Below are 15,244 nucleotides of genomic sequence, written 5' to 3' on the forward strand. Positions count from 1 at the left end.
CTCTCCTCCCCATCCAAGGAAACTGGGACCAGGGCAGCTTGGGTGAATGGGTCAAGTCCCAGGGGTAATTCAATCAGATGTCCCTGTTTACACAGGGACGTAAGCCTCTGCGTGGCTGCAAACGCTGGGACATGGGACCAGCATGCAAGAAATCCCAATAAGCCACCTTGTCACTTCTGAAACCTCCCTGATACAGAGCAAGAGATGGAAAAGAGAAGGGAGAAAAAGGGGCAAGTGAAGACTAGAGATGAGTCAGATACATAGACAGAGGGATTTATAAGGTACAGAAGACCAAAGAAGTTCTCTGGATGTTTATTTTTGGAAGACAGTAATAACCAAAAATGTGACATAGGTTACTTCTCAAAAGAGTACTGGTAAAGGAGATGTGTGCTTAGTCGCTCAGATGTGTCTGACTCTTTACAACCCCATGGACTGTAGCCCGCCAGGCTTCTCTGTCCATGGGATCCTCCAGGCGAGAATACTGGAGTGGGTAGCCATGTCCTTCTCCAGGGGATCTTCCCAACCCAGGGACTGAACCCAGATCTCCCGCATTGCAAGCAGATTCTTCACCATCTGAGCTACCAGGGAAGCCCACTGGTAAAGGAAAACAATAACAAATCTAGTTCATTTGCCAGTTATTTGGATTTTCAACAAATGGGAGTTTACTCAAGTTCAATATCCATAAGGTGTTTTCAGAAAGAGTGAAACTTTTTGGTGATGTTTGTATTTATATCTATAAATACAAATGATGCAGATTTGGGCCCTGTGCTATCAGATGACAAGATACAGCCCAAGCTTCAGCTCTTGCTAATTAAACGAATCAATTAAGAGACTACAGTTGCAACTGTGTAGCTGCTGTTCTATAGTAGCAATAACAACCCCGCGGGGAGGTCTTTTACTACATTAAAATGCTGTCCTCCACAACTCCATCTGATATTATTAGAAACAGTTATTTGTGTCTTGCTGTCATATTAGTAGCAAAGGCAAATTATGGAAATATGCAGACCAGAATGGTCCCAGTATGAGACCAGGTTGGGTTTTCAGCCTCCAAGGGAACAATTGCTGAAATTCCAAAGTTCCCCAAAGTTCTTTAATGGAACTGATAAATCTATCAGCACAGCATCCATTTAGAAACTAGGTAAGGGTCACATATTTACATACTTTCCTGCCAGGCTGATACAATTCAACTAGATGAATTATCATATTAAGTTTACCCTCCTGAGTTAAACTGATGGGGTTCAAAATTGTTTTCGATGGTTGTCATTAATCGCTGTTACTTCGTAAATGCTAACTTTGAAATCTAATTGTGCTAGCGTACCAAGGGTCATATTAATACCATTCTTAATGGTAAATCTTTGTAAAACATGTTTATTCTACTGATATTATTACTCAAGCTTTCAAGGTTAATAAGAAATAAAGTATATTTATTATCAATAAAAACTTAATTTAAAATGTACAATTTGAGATTTAAATTAGCTTTAAGAAGTTCAGCGTGATTTGGTTTCATTAAGATCCCTGGCTAAGCTTCAAAGACGTATAATTTGATAGTTCCTCAAGTGTCCTTGGGTAACTGCCAACAGCATAGCTATGAAGAAGCTGCTCAGTGCAATGTAGGTTATTTTCTCTTTGGGGCAATATGCATTGTTTTCACAGGAAAAAAAATTCAGTCTTACACAGATACGTTTATCTTAGAATTGTGGTGTTTTAAAGATGATGATACTCAAAAAAAATTAAATACAAGCAATGATTGCAATACAAAATTTGGAATCAAATGGTAACTGTATTCTTCAAGTAGTAACAAAACATTCATCCTTATTGTGAATCACAGTTCAAGTAAGGAATGTGGGTTATGTAAAACACTGAACCTCTTCCACTTCTTTGTGAGTTTATACTATCTGACATGCGCAAACTCACAGCTTCACTAAAAATGTGTCAGCAAAACAAACAAGCAAAACCCAGACAATCTACAATTTGAAGTAGGCATAGATCACCTGGAAAAGTTCTGGGGAGGAGAGCTTTGACAGCTAAACTCACATTATGGACTAAAAGGCTGTGTCCCCTCCACCCAGTTCACGTGCTGGCGTCCCCATCCTCAATGTGACGGTATTTGGAAGTGGTGCCTTCGGGAGATACTTAGGTTTAGATGAGGCCATGAGAGCTGGGTCTGGCAGAGGAGAGGCAAGTGAGGAGACCCCAGTGCTAGCACCTGACATGTTTGAAGAAGAGCAATTAGGCTGGCTGAGCTGATGTGTATTTTAAAAGGATCACTTTAACCACTATATTAATGGTAAAGCATGGAGCAGGGGTGGAGGTGGGAAGACTGGCTGCTGCAACAATCTGGACAAGAGATGATAAAGACTTTGGTCGGGATGGGGGCAGTGAGAGTGGCGGAAGAGGGAATTCAAGGAAAAGACAAAAGTTTTAGCTTAAGTTGCCATTTTCTGAGATAGGAAAAATTGCAGGAGGAAGTTTATGTTGGTTTGGGTTTTTTTTTGCAGGTTGTGGCTGTCAAGAAGTCCTTTTTCAATGTCTGAACCCTGAGAAATCTATCAGAATGCAAGGAGCAATAACAAATAGCAGAGACCGCACAAGAATCCTTTCCAGCATGAGCACGAGAGGTCCAGAAGACCCCAGCAATGATGTAAGTCTAGGTAGCTGATAAAAAAAGAATGGCATGGTTCTTCACGCAATGACAAATTTACTGTGGCATGAAATGATGTGTGAATCCATTTCTGGAAGACCATGTCTATTGTTAAAAACTTCAAAACCACTAAGGGATAAAATGAATACTTCTACAATGGTTAATTTTGTGTGTCAACTTGGCCAGCCAACAGTATTCAGATATTTGGTCAAACAGTATTCTAGATGTTTCCACAAAGGGTTTTTTGTTCTTTTTTTTTTTTTTTTGTTAAGGCATGCAGGATCTTAGTTACCCGACCAGGGATCAAAACTGCGCCCCCGGTATTAGGAGCACAGTCTTAACCAATGGACCTCCAGAAAAGCGCCATGGCTTTTTGTTTTTTCATTTGTTTTCTTTTTTAAATGAGGTTAACATTTACTCAGTAGACTCTGCGTAAAACAGATTACCCTCTAATAACATGGGTGGGCCTCTTTCAATCAGCAGAAGGAAAAGTATTAACCTCCCAAGCAGGAAGGAATAATTCAGGCAAACTGACCTTGAACTTGAAATGTAACTACCCTGCAGGTTTTGGAATTGCCTCCACAATCACAGGAATCGACTGCTTAAAGTCAATCAACCAACCAACCTCTCTCTCTCTCCGTACATATGAGAACATAACACAACCTCTCTCTCTCTCCGTACATGAGAACATAACACAACCTCTCTCTCTCTCCGTACATATGAGAACAGAACACAACCTCTCTCTCTCTCCGTACACATGAGAACATAACACAACCTCTCTCTCTCTCCGTACATATGAGAACATAACACAACCTCTCTCTCTCTCCGTACATATGAGAACATAACACAACCTCTCTCTCTCTCCGTACATATGAGAACATAACACACATACCGAGTTTGTTCTGTTTCTCTGGAGAACCCTAATCCAATTTCTTATGACATGAATTTAAATAATATTTAAAGTTTTTAGGTGAAAAAATAAGCACACGTAATAACTATTATTCAGAAAAGCAAGGATAACTACAAGTCTTAGGTGCAACACTTAAAAATCACATATTGGACAGGTGTCTTCACATGTACTTTAATCTGTGAACTATACCACACCTCTGACAGAATGTGGTCCACTGGAGAAGGGAATGGCAAACCACTTCAGTATACTTGCCTTGAGAACCCCATGAACAGTGACAAAAGGCAAAATGATAGGATACTGAATGAGGAATTCCCCAGGTCGGTAGGTGCCCAGTATGCTACTGGAGATCAGCGGAGAAATAACTCCAGAAAGAATGAAGGGATGGCGCCAAAGCAAAACCAATACCCAGTTGTGGATGTGACCGGTGATAGAAGCAAGGTCCGGTGCTGTAAAGAGCAGTATTGCATAGGAACCTGGAATGTTAGGTCCATGAATCAAGGCAAATTGGAAGTGGTCAAACAGGAGATGGCAAGAGTGAACGTAGACATTCTAGGAATCAGTGAACTAAAATGGACTGGAATGGGTGAATTTAACTCAGATGACCATTATATCTACTACTGTGGGCAGGAATCCCTTAGAAGAAATGGAGTAGCCATCATGGTCACCAAAAGATTACGAAATGCAGTACTTGGATGCAATCTCAAAAACGACAGAATGATCTCTGTTCCTTTCCAAGGCAAACCACTCAATATTACAGTAATCCAAGCCTATGCCCCAACCAGTAAGGCTGAAGAAGCCGAAGTTGAATGGTTCTTTGAAGACCTACAAGACCTTTTAGAACTAACACCCAAAAAAGATGTCCATTTCATTATAGGGGACTGGAATGAAAAAGTAGGAAGTTAAACACCTGGAGTAACTGGTAAATTTGGCCTTGGAGCACGGAATGAAGCAGGTCAAAGGCTAATAGAGATTTGCCAAGAGAACGCACTGGTCATAGCAACACCCTCTTCCAACAACACAAGAGAAGACTCTACACATGGACATCATCAGATGGTCACCACTGAAATCAGATTGATTATATTCTTTGCAGCCAAAGATGGAGAAGTTCGATACAGTTAGCAAAAAAAAGACCAGGAGCTGACTGTGGCTCAGATCACGAACACCTTATTGCCTAATTCAGACTTAAATTGAAGTAGGGAAAACCACTAGACCATTCAGATATGACCTAAATCAAATCTCTTATGATTATACAGTGGAAGTGAGAAATAGATTTAAGAGACTAGATCTGATGGATAGATTGCCTGATGAACTATGGACGGAGGTTCATGACATTATACAGGAGACAGGGACCAAGATAATCCCCATGGAAAAGAAATGCAAAAAAGCAAAATGGCTGTCTGAGGAGGCCTTACAAATAGCTGTGAAAAGAAGAGAAGCCAAAAGCAAAGGAGGAAAGGAAAGATATAAGCATCTGAATGCAGAGTTCCAAAGAATAGCAAGGAGAGGTAAGAAAGCCTTACTCAGTGATCAATGCAAAGAGATAGAGGAAAACAACAGAACAGGAAAAACAAGACATCTCTTCAAGAAAATTAGAGATTCCAAGGGAACATTTCATGCAAAGATGGGCTCGATAAAGGACAGAAATGGTATGGACCTAACAGAAGCAGAAGATATTAAGAAGAGGTGGCAAGAATACACAGAAGAACTGTACAAAAAAGATCTTCACAACCAAGACAGTCACGATAATGTGATCACTGACCTAGAGCCAGACATCTTGGAATGTGAAGTCCAGTGGGCCTTAGAAAGCATCACTACGAACAAAGCTAGTGGAGGTGATGGAATTCCAGTTGAGCTATTTCAAATCCTGAAAGATGATGCTGTGAAAGTGCTGCACTCAATATGCCAGCAGATTTGGAAAACTCAGCAGTGGCCACAGGACTGGAAAAGGTCAGTCTTCATTCCCATCCCGAAGAAAGGCAATGCCAAAGAATGCTCAAACTACTGCACAATTGCACTCATCTCACATGCTAGTAAAGTCATGCTCAAAATTCTCCAAGCCAGGCTTAAGCAAGACGTGAACTATGAACTTCCAGATGTTCAAGCTGGTTTTAGAAAAGGCACAGGAACCAGAGATCAAATTGCCAACATCCGCTGGATCATGAAGAAAGCAAGAGGGTTCCAGAAAAACATCTATTTCTGCTTCATTGACTATGCCAAAGCCTTTGACTGTGTGGATCACAATAAACTGTGGAAAACTCTGAAAGAGATGGGAATACCAGACCACCTGACCTGCCTCTTGAGAAACCTGTATGCGGGTCAGGAAGCAACAGTTAGAACTGGACATGGAACAACAAACTGGTTCCAAATAGGAAAAGGAGTACGTCAAGGTTGTATATTGTCACCCTGCTTATTTAACTTATATGCAGAATACATCACGAGGAACGCTGGGCTTGAAGAAGCATGAGCTGGAATCAAGATTGTTGGGAGACATATCAGTAATCTCAGATATGCAGATGACACCACCCTTATAGCAGAAAGTGAAGAGGAACTAAAAAGCCTCTTGATAAAAGTGAAAGAGGAGAGTGAAAAGGTTGGCTAGAAGCTCAACATTCAGAAAACAAAGGTCATGGCATCTGGTCCCATCACTTCATGGGAAATAAATGGGAAAACAGTGTCAGACTTTACTTTTTTTGGCTCCAAAAATCACTGCGGATGCTGATTGCAGTCATGAAATTAAAAGACGCTTACTCCTTGGAAGGAACGTTATGACCAACCTAGATAGTATATTAAAAAGCAGAGACGTTACTTTGCCAACAAAGGTCCGTCTAGTCAAGGCTATGGTTTTTCCAGTGGTCATGTATGGATGTGAGAGTTGGACTGTGAAGAAAGCTGATCGCCGAAGAATTGATGCTTTTGAACTGTGGTGTTGGAGAAGACTTTTGAGAGTCCCTTGGACTGCAAGGAGATCCAACCAGTCCATTCTAAAGGAGATCAATCCTGGGTGTTCATTGGAAAGACTGGTGCTAAAGCTGAAACTGCAATACTTTGGCCACCTCGTGCGACGTGTTGACTCACTGGAAGAGTCTGATGCTGGGAGGGATTGGGGGTGGGAGGAGACGGGGACTACGGAGAATGAGATGGCTGGATGGCATCACAGACTCGATGGACATAAGTTTGAGTGAACTCCGGGAGTTGGTGATGGAAAGGGAGGCCTGGCGTGCTGTGATTCATGGGGTTGCAAAGAGTCCGATACGACTGAGCGACTGAACTGAACTGATACATATATAAAGTATAAAGCATGAAGTAAATGGACATTGTTATTGATATCCTCTGTATCTCAGTGGCAAAATCACTATTCTTTTGATCTAAGCCACAAACTTGTCCTCTGATATCCTCAAGTTACAGAGCCAACAGAAATACCCAATGTAAATTTACAACCTAAACAAGGTACACAAAATATATGAACAGACATTTTACAGATTATAAATGATACCTAACAAATGAATAGAGAGAAATATGCAAATACAATAGCAATAACTGGAGAAATGCTAATTAAAACAATAAAGTACCTTTTCACCAAATTATTCTGGAAAATTATACTATTATTAATATTGTACTTATAAACTCGTAAATAAAAATAACTGTGAAATGAGTTTTTTTTCACTATGTTCAGTTCAGTTCAGTTCAGTCGCTCAGTCATGTCCGACTCTCTGCGACCCCATGAATCACAGCACGCCAGGCCTTCCTGTCCATCACCACTTTCACTATGTAGAGCTATATAATTTTGAAATTATTTTTCAATTTCATTAGAAATGTGGACCTACTAGAAGACACTAGAAGGAAAACTGAGCATAAAAAATACAAACAAACATAAAATATCAATCACCTTTTCCTTTTCTGGTTATGCCACCTGGCTTGTTGTGGGATCTTACTTCCCTGACCAAGGATTGAACCCAGGCTCTGGGCAGTCAGAGCGCAGAGTCCTGACCACTAGACCACCAGGGAACCCTCCAAGATCACTATTCAAAAGCATCTTTTAAAAATCTGTTTTTATTTTTATCAAAAATAGGGAGAAAGTCTCCAGTGAAAAAAGTACTTCAACGACTCAACAAACTGCAAATAATTTTTAACATTATTTTGTCTCTAATAAGAAATAGCTAAAATTACTCTATCACGAGAATTTTCCTGCACATGTTAAAGAACCCATTTCTTATACAAAGACATCTCACTTAACAGCAAAACAAAATCATGGTGAAGCCAAGTTCAAACACAAGGGCTAAACCCAACTGATCACTTTTCCAGTTCATCTCTCTGTAAATTAAAAGAACATACAAGGTAATCATCCTTTCCTACTTACCACTGTGCCGAGAAACTGAATGCTCATGTTGCCCCCTGCTTCTCGAGAAAGACACTGGAGGGAAAAGAGAGACAGGATATGAATTCTCAGCCACAGAAAAACATGTACCTGAATGTTCACAGCAGCATTACTCCTAAAAGCCAAACAGCCCAGATATCCATCGACTGATAAATGAATAAACAAAATATGGCCTCTTCATGCAACAGAATATTATTTGGCCATAAAAAGGAACGAAGGGCTGATGCACGTATGAAGTAAGTTGCTAAGCACCTCTTCCTATGCTTGCTGCCCACCTGTGCTTCTTCTCTGGAGCAATGTCTATTCAAGGCCTTTGTCCAACTTTTAATCGGGTTATTTAATTTCCTGTTGTTAAGCTGCAAGAGTTCTTTATATATTCTGGATATTAGCTCTTTATCAGATGTATGACTTCAAATATTTCTCCCGTTCCACAGGATGCCTCTTCACTCTGTTGTGTCCTTTGATACACAATTTTTTTTAAAATTTGATATAGTCCAGTGTATCTGTGTTTGCTTCTGTGTTTATGATTTTGGAGTTATATCCAAGAAATCACTGTCAATTCCAAAGTCATGAAGCTTTTGCCTACATTTTCTTCTGGAAGTTTTACAGTTTTAGGCATTACGCTTAGGTCTTTAATCCACTTTGAGTCAATTTTTGTATCTAGTGTAATGTAAGGGTCCAACTTCAGTCTTTTGTATATGGCAGATCCAAGCTTTTACAGAAAATCTAATGAATATGATCATCAAATTTACGTTTTCAACTCCCATTTATCTTGAGTTCAAGACTCATATAGTCATCTGTTAGCTGGACATCAATACTTGGATATCTAACGCACATATTAAACCTAGCAAGTCCAAACAGAATTTCTGATCTGCCTCCCCAAACCTGCTTCTCCCCTAGCCTTCCCATCTCGGTAAATACTATCATCATTCACTCATGGCTCATCTTCAATTCTTTAACTTCCTTCATACCTAGTATCTAATCCACCTACCAATTTTTTCTGTCTTCCCTTCAAAAAGTATGTCAAATTGGTTCACTTCAAGTCATCACCACTGCTACCACCTTAGTCTATGCCAAGGGTTGACAATTTTTTTCTTCAAAGGGCCAGATTTTCCTAGATTCTTCTCTTGATATCTGCCTTGGCATAACATTAGTTTGCAATTTAATCACTTCCAATTGAAGGGTAAGTGAAATATCCTCAATAAGACAGTTATGTAGATTATAAAATATGGAAATATCCTTTGGTTTCGCATTGAGACTTGAAAAATGCTGTTGGAACTATAGTCCACTTCTTGTTTTGACAGCCCACGGAGTCTAAAAAGCAAACTGACATTAGCTGTGACTCAAACATTAGTTGTCAAAATGACTTGACCACAGTGTGCATTCTGCATGTAAATGCTGTTTTGTCTTACAATTTCAGCGTGAATTCATTAAGAAACATTATCAAGTCCCCAGCACAAGCTAATTTTCAAAGCCATAAGATGTTCCATAATAGTGGCTGAGGACAGTTGTTTCTGTTCAGAAAAAATTCAATCTTGACCCTGCATCAAAAAAAAAAAAATCTCAACAAACTCCTAAGTCACTGAACCGCTGTCAATAGGGGAAAACCAGGGCACTGAGTTGCTACATATGCTAAAACTCCACAGACAGATAAAAATGAATAAAGGTGGCTGTGTTCTGGTAAAACTGTACTTACGACCCTGAAATTTGAATCTCATATACTTTTCATGTGTCATGAAACATGCTTTTTTTTCCCTCCAACCATTTAAAATGTAATACTTCCAAACTTTAAAAAACCACTCAACTAGTGAACTGTACAAAATCTGGCAGTGGGCTGGATTGGACTGACTCCTCGTCTAAACCACCATCAGCACCTCTCACGGAGATGACGTCCATGAACATACAAATGACTTCCTGGTCTCTACCACTGTCCCCAGGAGTCCACCTGCCTCACAGCAGCCCTTTTAAAGCACATCTTACCATTCTTCTACTCAAACTCTTCAAAAGTTTTGCAGTAGGAATTGAATAAGACCCAATTCTCTGGGTTTTACAAAGATTCCCACAAAGACCCTATACGACCTGGTCCCTGTATATATTTAGCACTCTCCTAACTACACTTGCAGAGGACATCACGAGAAACGCTGGGCTGGAGGAAGCACAAGCTGGAATCGAGATTGCTGGGAGAAATATCAATAACCTCAGATATGCAGATGACACCACCCTTATGGCACAAAGTGAAGAAGAACTAAAAAGCCTCTTGATGAAAGTGAAAGAGGAGAGTGAAAAAACTTGGCTACAATCAGAAAACTAAGATCATGGCATCTGGTCCCATCACCTCATGGCAAACAGATGGAGAAACAATGGAAACAGTGACACACTTTATTTTTCTAGGCTCCAAAATCACTGCAGATGGTGACTGCAGCCATGAAATTAAAAGATGCTTACTCCTTGGAAGCAAAGTTATGACCAACCTGGACAGCATATTAAAAAGCAGAGACATTACTTTGCCAACAAAAGTCTGTCTAGTCAAGGCTATGGTTTTTCCAGTAGTCATGTACGGATGTGAGAGTTGGATCATAAAGAAAGCTGACCGCCAAAGAACTGATACTTTGGAACTGTGGTGCTGGAGAAGACTCTTGAGAGTCCCTTGGACTGCAAGGAGATCCAACCAGTCCATCCTAAAGGAAATCAGTCCTGAATATTCATTGGAAGGACTTATGCTGAAGCTGAAACTCCAACACTTTAGCCACCTGATGCAAAGAACTGACTCATTTGAAAAGACCTTGATGCTGGGAAAGATTGAAGGCGGAAGGAGAAGGGGACGACAGAGGATGAGATGGTTGGATGGCATCACCGACTCAATGGAAAGGAGTTTGAGTAAACTCTGGGAGTTGGTGATGGACAGGGAGGCCTGGTGTGCTGCAGTCCATAGGGTAGCAAAGAGGACACAACTGAGGAACTGAACTGAACTGAACTGACTGAACTACACTCTCATTGGAATAGACCCTGAGGCTGGCAAAGACTAAGGGCAGAAGGGGAATAGGGCGTCAGAGGATGAGATGGATGAGTGGATGCACCGATGCAATGGACATGAACTTAGGCAAAGTTTGGGAGATGAGGAGGGACAGGGAGGCCTGGTGTGCTGCAGTCCATGGGGTTGCAAAGAGCTGGACATGCTCAGTGACTGAACAACAACTATACCTGGGATACTGGCCTTTCTTCTGGCCTCCACACAAACCAGTCCTGTTTGCCTCAGGGCCTTTACACTTGCCATTCTTTCTACTTGGGACTTTCCTCCCCTAGATTTCTGTAAGGCTTCCTCCTGCTCCCCACAGGTTTCGTCTCAATGCTAGCTATTCAGAGAGGACTTCCTAACAAAAGCTTCTCTCCCTACCTAAAGCTATCTCCCTAATCATCTCCTATGAATTATCCTGCTACAGTCTTCACTGACCTTCTTAGCACTCAAATTACCTTCTTTATATGTTTACCTGTTTGGCATCTACATCCCCCCGATACAATGTAAGTTTTGGTCACCGCTATATCTCCTGAGTCTAGAACACTGCCTGAGTGGTATTGGCATTACTTTCTATGTAGGAGACATTTACAAAATACAACGGCCCCTTTGGCTGATTCCCAGGCAAATAGAAGTAATTTTGCAATATGTAAAATGGAAACAGGTTTAGAATTTATATTTTTACAAACAACTAAATTGTAACAATGAATATGTAAATCATACATATAAGTACCAATCAGTTCTCACCCTAAACTTCATATTCAATTGAAAGCAAGTTAAAATACATATATTCAGAGTCTCAGATTGTTCTCACCACAGCTAAATAAAGATGGATGTAACAGAAAACAGGGAAATAAAATTTCACTGAAAATTGGAATTTACTTTGCTACAGGAAACAGGAATATACACTTTTCTCACAGTCTAGAATTAAGACAATTTGGTTTACGAATCCACAAAGAACAAAGCACTCCATGCCTACAGTGAGTCTGAGGCACGCCAAAACAAACACAAACTGGCCACTTGATAGGCTCAGAGCAAAAAATAAAATAAAACTTATTTTCCTGAAACATACCCTACCCTAAAATATTTTCTCCAAATATTTCACCCCCTTTTCTTTTTAAAGTGGCACTTCATAGCTAGACAAAAATGGCCTTCTTTTCTTATCCCAATAGTCTGCCTCAACATTTATAAACATGTCCTTCTTTAAAGGAAAACATTTCCTTCTTTAAAGGAAAAAAAGAAGACTTTGTTAATGCAACAATTTCAACATTTGTTAGAACCAAATTCATGCACAATTAGCAAGATTGCTCACTCAGAAAAAGCAAAAACATTCACAAAGTTTTAAAATGCTCCAAAGATATCTCTCAGATAATAAAATCAGAGGCAGTTTCACCTTTAAAAGTAATCTTGCTGAACAGTAAGAGAAGAAACAGTCACCGTTGTCTCTTTCCCCTCACTGATTCTCAACTTGATAATATGTTTTAAAGGCCATTACTATGGGATTGGTCTTATCGGTCTTCAATGCAGCTGCCTGCATTATTTTCCATAATCAGTGTTTATACTATTCAAAATCCTCTTCTGGTGGCAGCTACTAAAACATAATTTTCTACTTAACAGATAGTAGAGAAGAAAGAAGTATGCGTGTTGGGGGGAGGGGATTGAGAAAGACATTCTCCCATTACATTAAATTTTTAAAAGCAATTCCAAATCATAAAACGCATGCCACCAGAGACAAGAAAATGGATAAGCTTCTAGGCTACACTACAAAAGCAGGTGGATCCGCACTGAAATTAATATTTTGAATTATGACTGTAAACACATCCCAGCTGTTAAATAGGGATTAAATTTTTTGAAGCACAGTGAAAAGAGTTATTTCTGTGCTACTGGTGGGCTTGTTTCTAAGATGTGTAACTTTAATTGATATTTTCAGGAATGTGAAAAGGAGATGGTTAATAATTACTCTTTCATTTCCTACTTCATTAGGAAAAAATACCATCCTCTACTTCTTCAAGTTATTTATTTATATATCCTATACATTCTAAATAGATGGTTTCATATTACATTTGATGACTCCAGAGTAATCACATGGATACAGTTTAAAATACCAGCTAATTACTTCTAAGGGAATGGGGGGAAAACATCTAAAAAATGTGGGGTACACTTATTTGGGGCCTAAAAACATAAGATGATTACTTTCAAATTCACTTTTTTCTGGTACTGGTGCAGTATAAGCAAAATGTAAGCTACTTCATTTGATTTTCTCGTCAAAATATTCCTAACATATTTATTTTAGCACCTGTACTCATACATTTATTAGGATTAAAACCAAAGTTTGTTCTCAGAAGTTGTGGGAGTTATTTTAATCTAAATACCAGAAAAAAGAAAATAACATTTTTCACTTGTCTTCTGAAATGGTGAGAAACTCCATTTTCTTTAGAAACAGAAAATCAAGATTAAATCTTAAAAATCTATTCAAATTCTTTGTGGGCAAGCATTTGGCAAATATATCACAGACATACATTCAACAAACACAGTAACCTCTCTTCTATTACATCCATGTGCTTGTATACTATAATATATTACAAAGGCCCACTGAGCATTTTAAGTTATCATGTTATATCATCTGTTTAACACTGCAATCAATTCACAAGTAATCCATTTAATCTGGTACTCTGTACTAAATAACATGAGATGCATGTGACACTATTCCAAATTTGTCTGCTTTAACATAGAATATTTGTTCCACTTAGTTGAATATCAATGACCTATTCAATGCAGAATGCAATAGGACTGCAATCAGCTTTGTACTGTTATTTATAATAAATTTATCTTCTCTTGAAAATATTTAAGCAAGAATATGAGAAATAAAAAGAAAAAAGCCTTCAAAGGTACACCATGAATAGCTGCACATCACACAAATGCGGAAATTGTTAAGACCTTAGCAGGATCTCAAGATATTTTCAAAAGTATTTAGCTACTCTTCAGGCCTGCAGACAACCTGCTGTGAGCAGGTGGGGAGAAGAAATCATGCCACACAAAGAAGCAGGCCAATAGCAGTTAGTGGGCTCTGCTTGCAAATGTTCAAACAACGTGACGATGCAAAATGAAAATCTAGTATGGAAAACGCTAACGAGAAACAATACATCAAATCCCAGCAGACAAATTACATTGTAAGAAACCGAAAAATGAATTGTTTAGAGTAAAATTAAAGCGCTTCTTAGAAAAAAAAAAATTACTTCACAGGAACAGACTACAGTCATGGAATAATAAAAAAAGTTCTATTTATCCGGCACGTTCCAGAGTAGGAAGGTGCTTGGATGTATGAAGAAAAGCAGTGAGCTTAACATGTACAGAACGGCAAAATTTTCTGTTTAGTTTCAACACGTCAATTATACATTCCAAACAGGAAATCACTCCACTTTTTAAAAACTGTTCTAATTTCTGTTAAGCTTCTAAATGAACATTTTTAAAAGGTTGCCACCTAGGTGAGAAATTTATCTTCTCTTTAAAAATGAATTTAGTTCATCTATTTCTAATTTTTAATGATAAAAACCAAAACTGTGGTTTAAATGAGGAGTACTTTTAAAAAATGTGTTTTTTTTTCCCTTGCATTAACACCGTCTGACTCACAAAAGGTTTTAATTGTGAGCCATCTAACTAGCTGTTGCTGCTGCTGCTGCTAAGTCGCTTCAGTCGTGTCTGACTCTGTGCAACCCCATAGATGGTAGCCCATCAGGCTCCGCCATCCCTGGGATTCTCCAGGCAAGAACACTGGAGTGTGTTGCCATTTCCTTCTCCATCTAACTAGCTACATATGGCTATTGAGAATTTGAAATGTGATTAAGGCAACTGAGAAAATAAATTTACAATTTAATTTTAAATATAGAAGTAGTATATATTTTTCTTTTAAACACAACTTCATTGTTTTGGTGTTTTCCACTTTAATCATTCACCTTACGTTACTTTTTGTCATATATATGTCAGGGGTACATTTCACTTCTGATATCACATTAGTAATTTTTAAATATTGTTTCATATAGAATGTTAACACTTTGGAATACTGGATTAAACAAATGGATTTTAAAAAATAATTTCAGTTGTTCTTGCTTTCTTAATGTGGCTACTAAGAAAACTCAAGAACTGCAAATATGGCCCATATTAGATTCCTACTGGACAAACTGTTTCATCTCATAACTTTTAAAACTGGTAATTCAGAAATGAGAATATATCTTTCCACAAAAGAATGAGAAAAGATTGTTAGTTTCTCAGGTTATATCATTAAGACATATTTAATATGCACTATTA

The 15,244-nt window shown here is 38.8% G+C and overlaps 1 protein-coding gene across 1 annotated transcript in view; it reads right to left on the reverse strand.

Annotated features, from left to right (window-relative positions):
• The window catches only part of PCCA (propionyl-CoA carboxylase subunit alpha), a 377,769-nt gene that overhangs the window by 69,048 nt on the left and 293,477 nt on the right, over positions 1 to 15,244 (reverse strand). Inside the window, exon 21 of the mRNA XM_055426614.1 lies at positions 7,909 to 7,962. Coding sequence (XP_055282589.1) covers positions 7,909 to 7,962 — 54 coding nt within the window. The remainder of the gene's footprint in view (positions 1 to 7,908; positions 7,963 to 15,244) is intronic.

Source organism: Moschus berezovskii, chromosome 13, assembly GCF_049115385.1.
Source record: "Moschus berezovskii isolate FMDL1 chromosome 13, NW_MosBer_1.0, whole genome shotgun sequence".
Lineage (NCBI taxonomy): Eukaryota > Metazoa > Chordata > Mammalia > Artiodactyla > Moschidae > Moschus > Moschus berezovskii.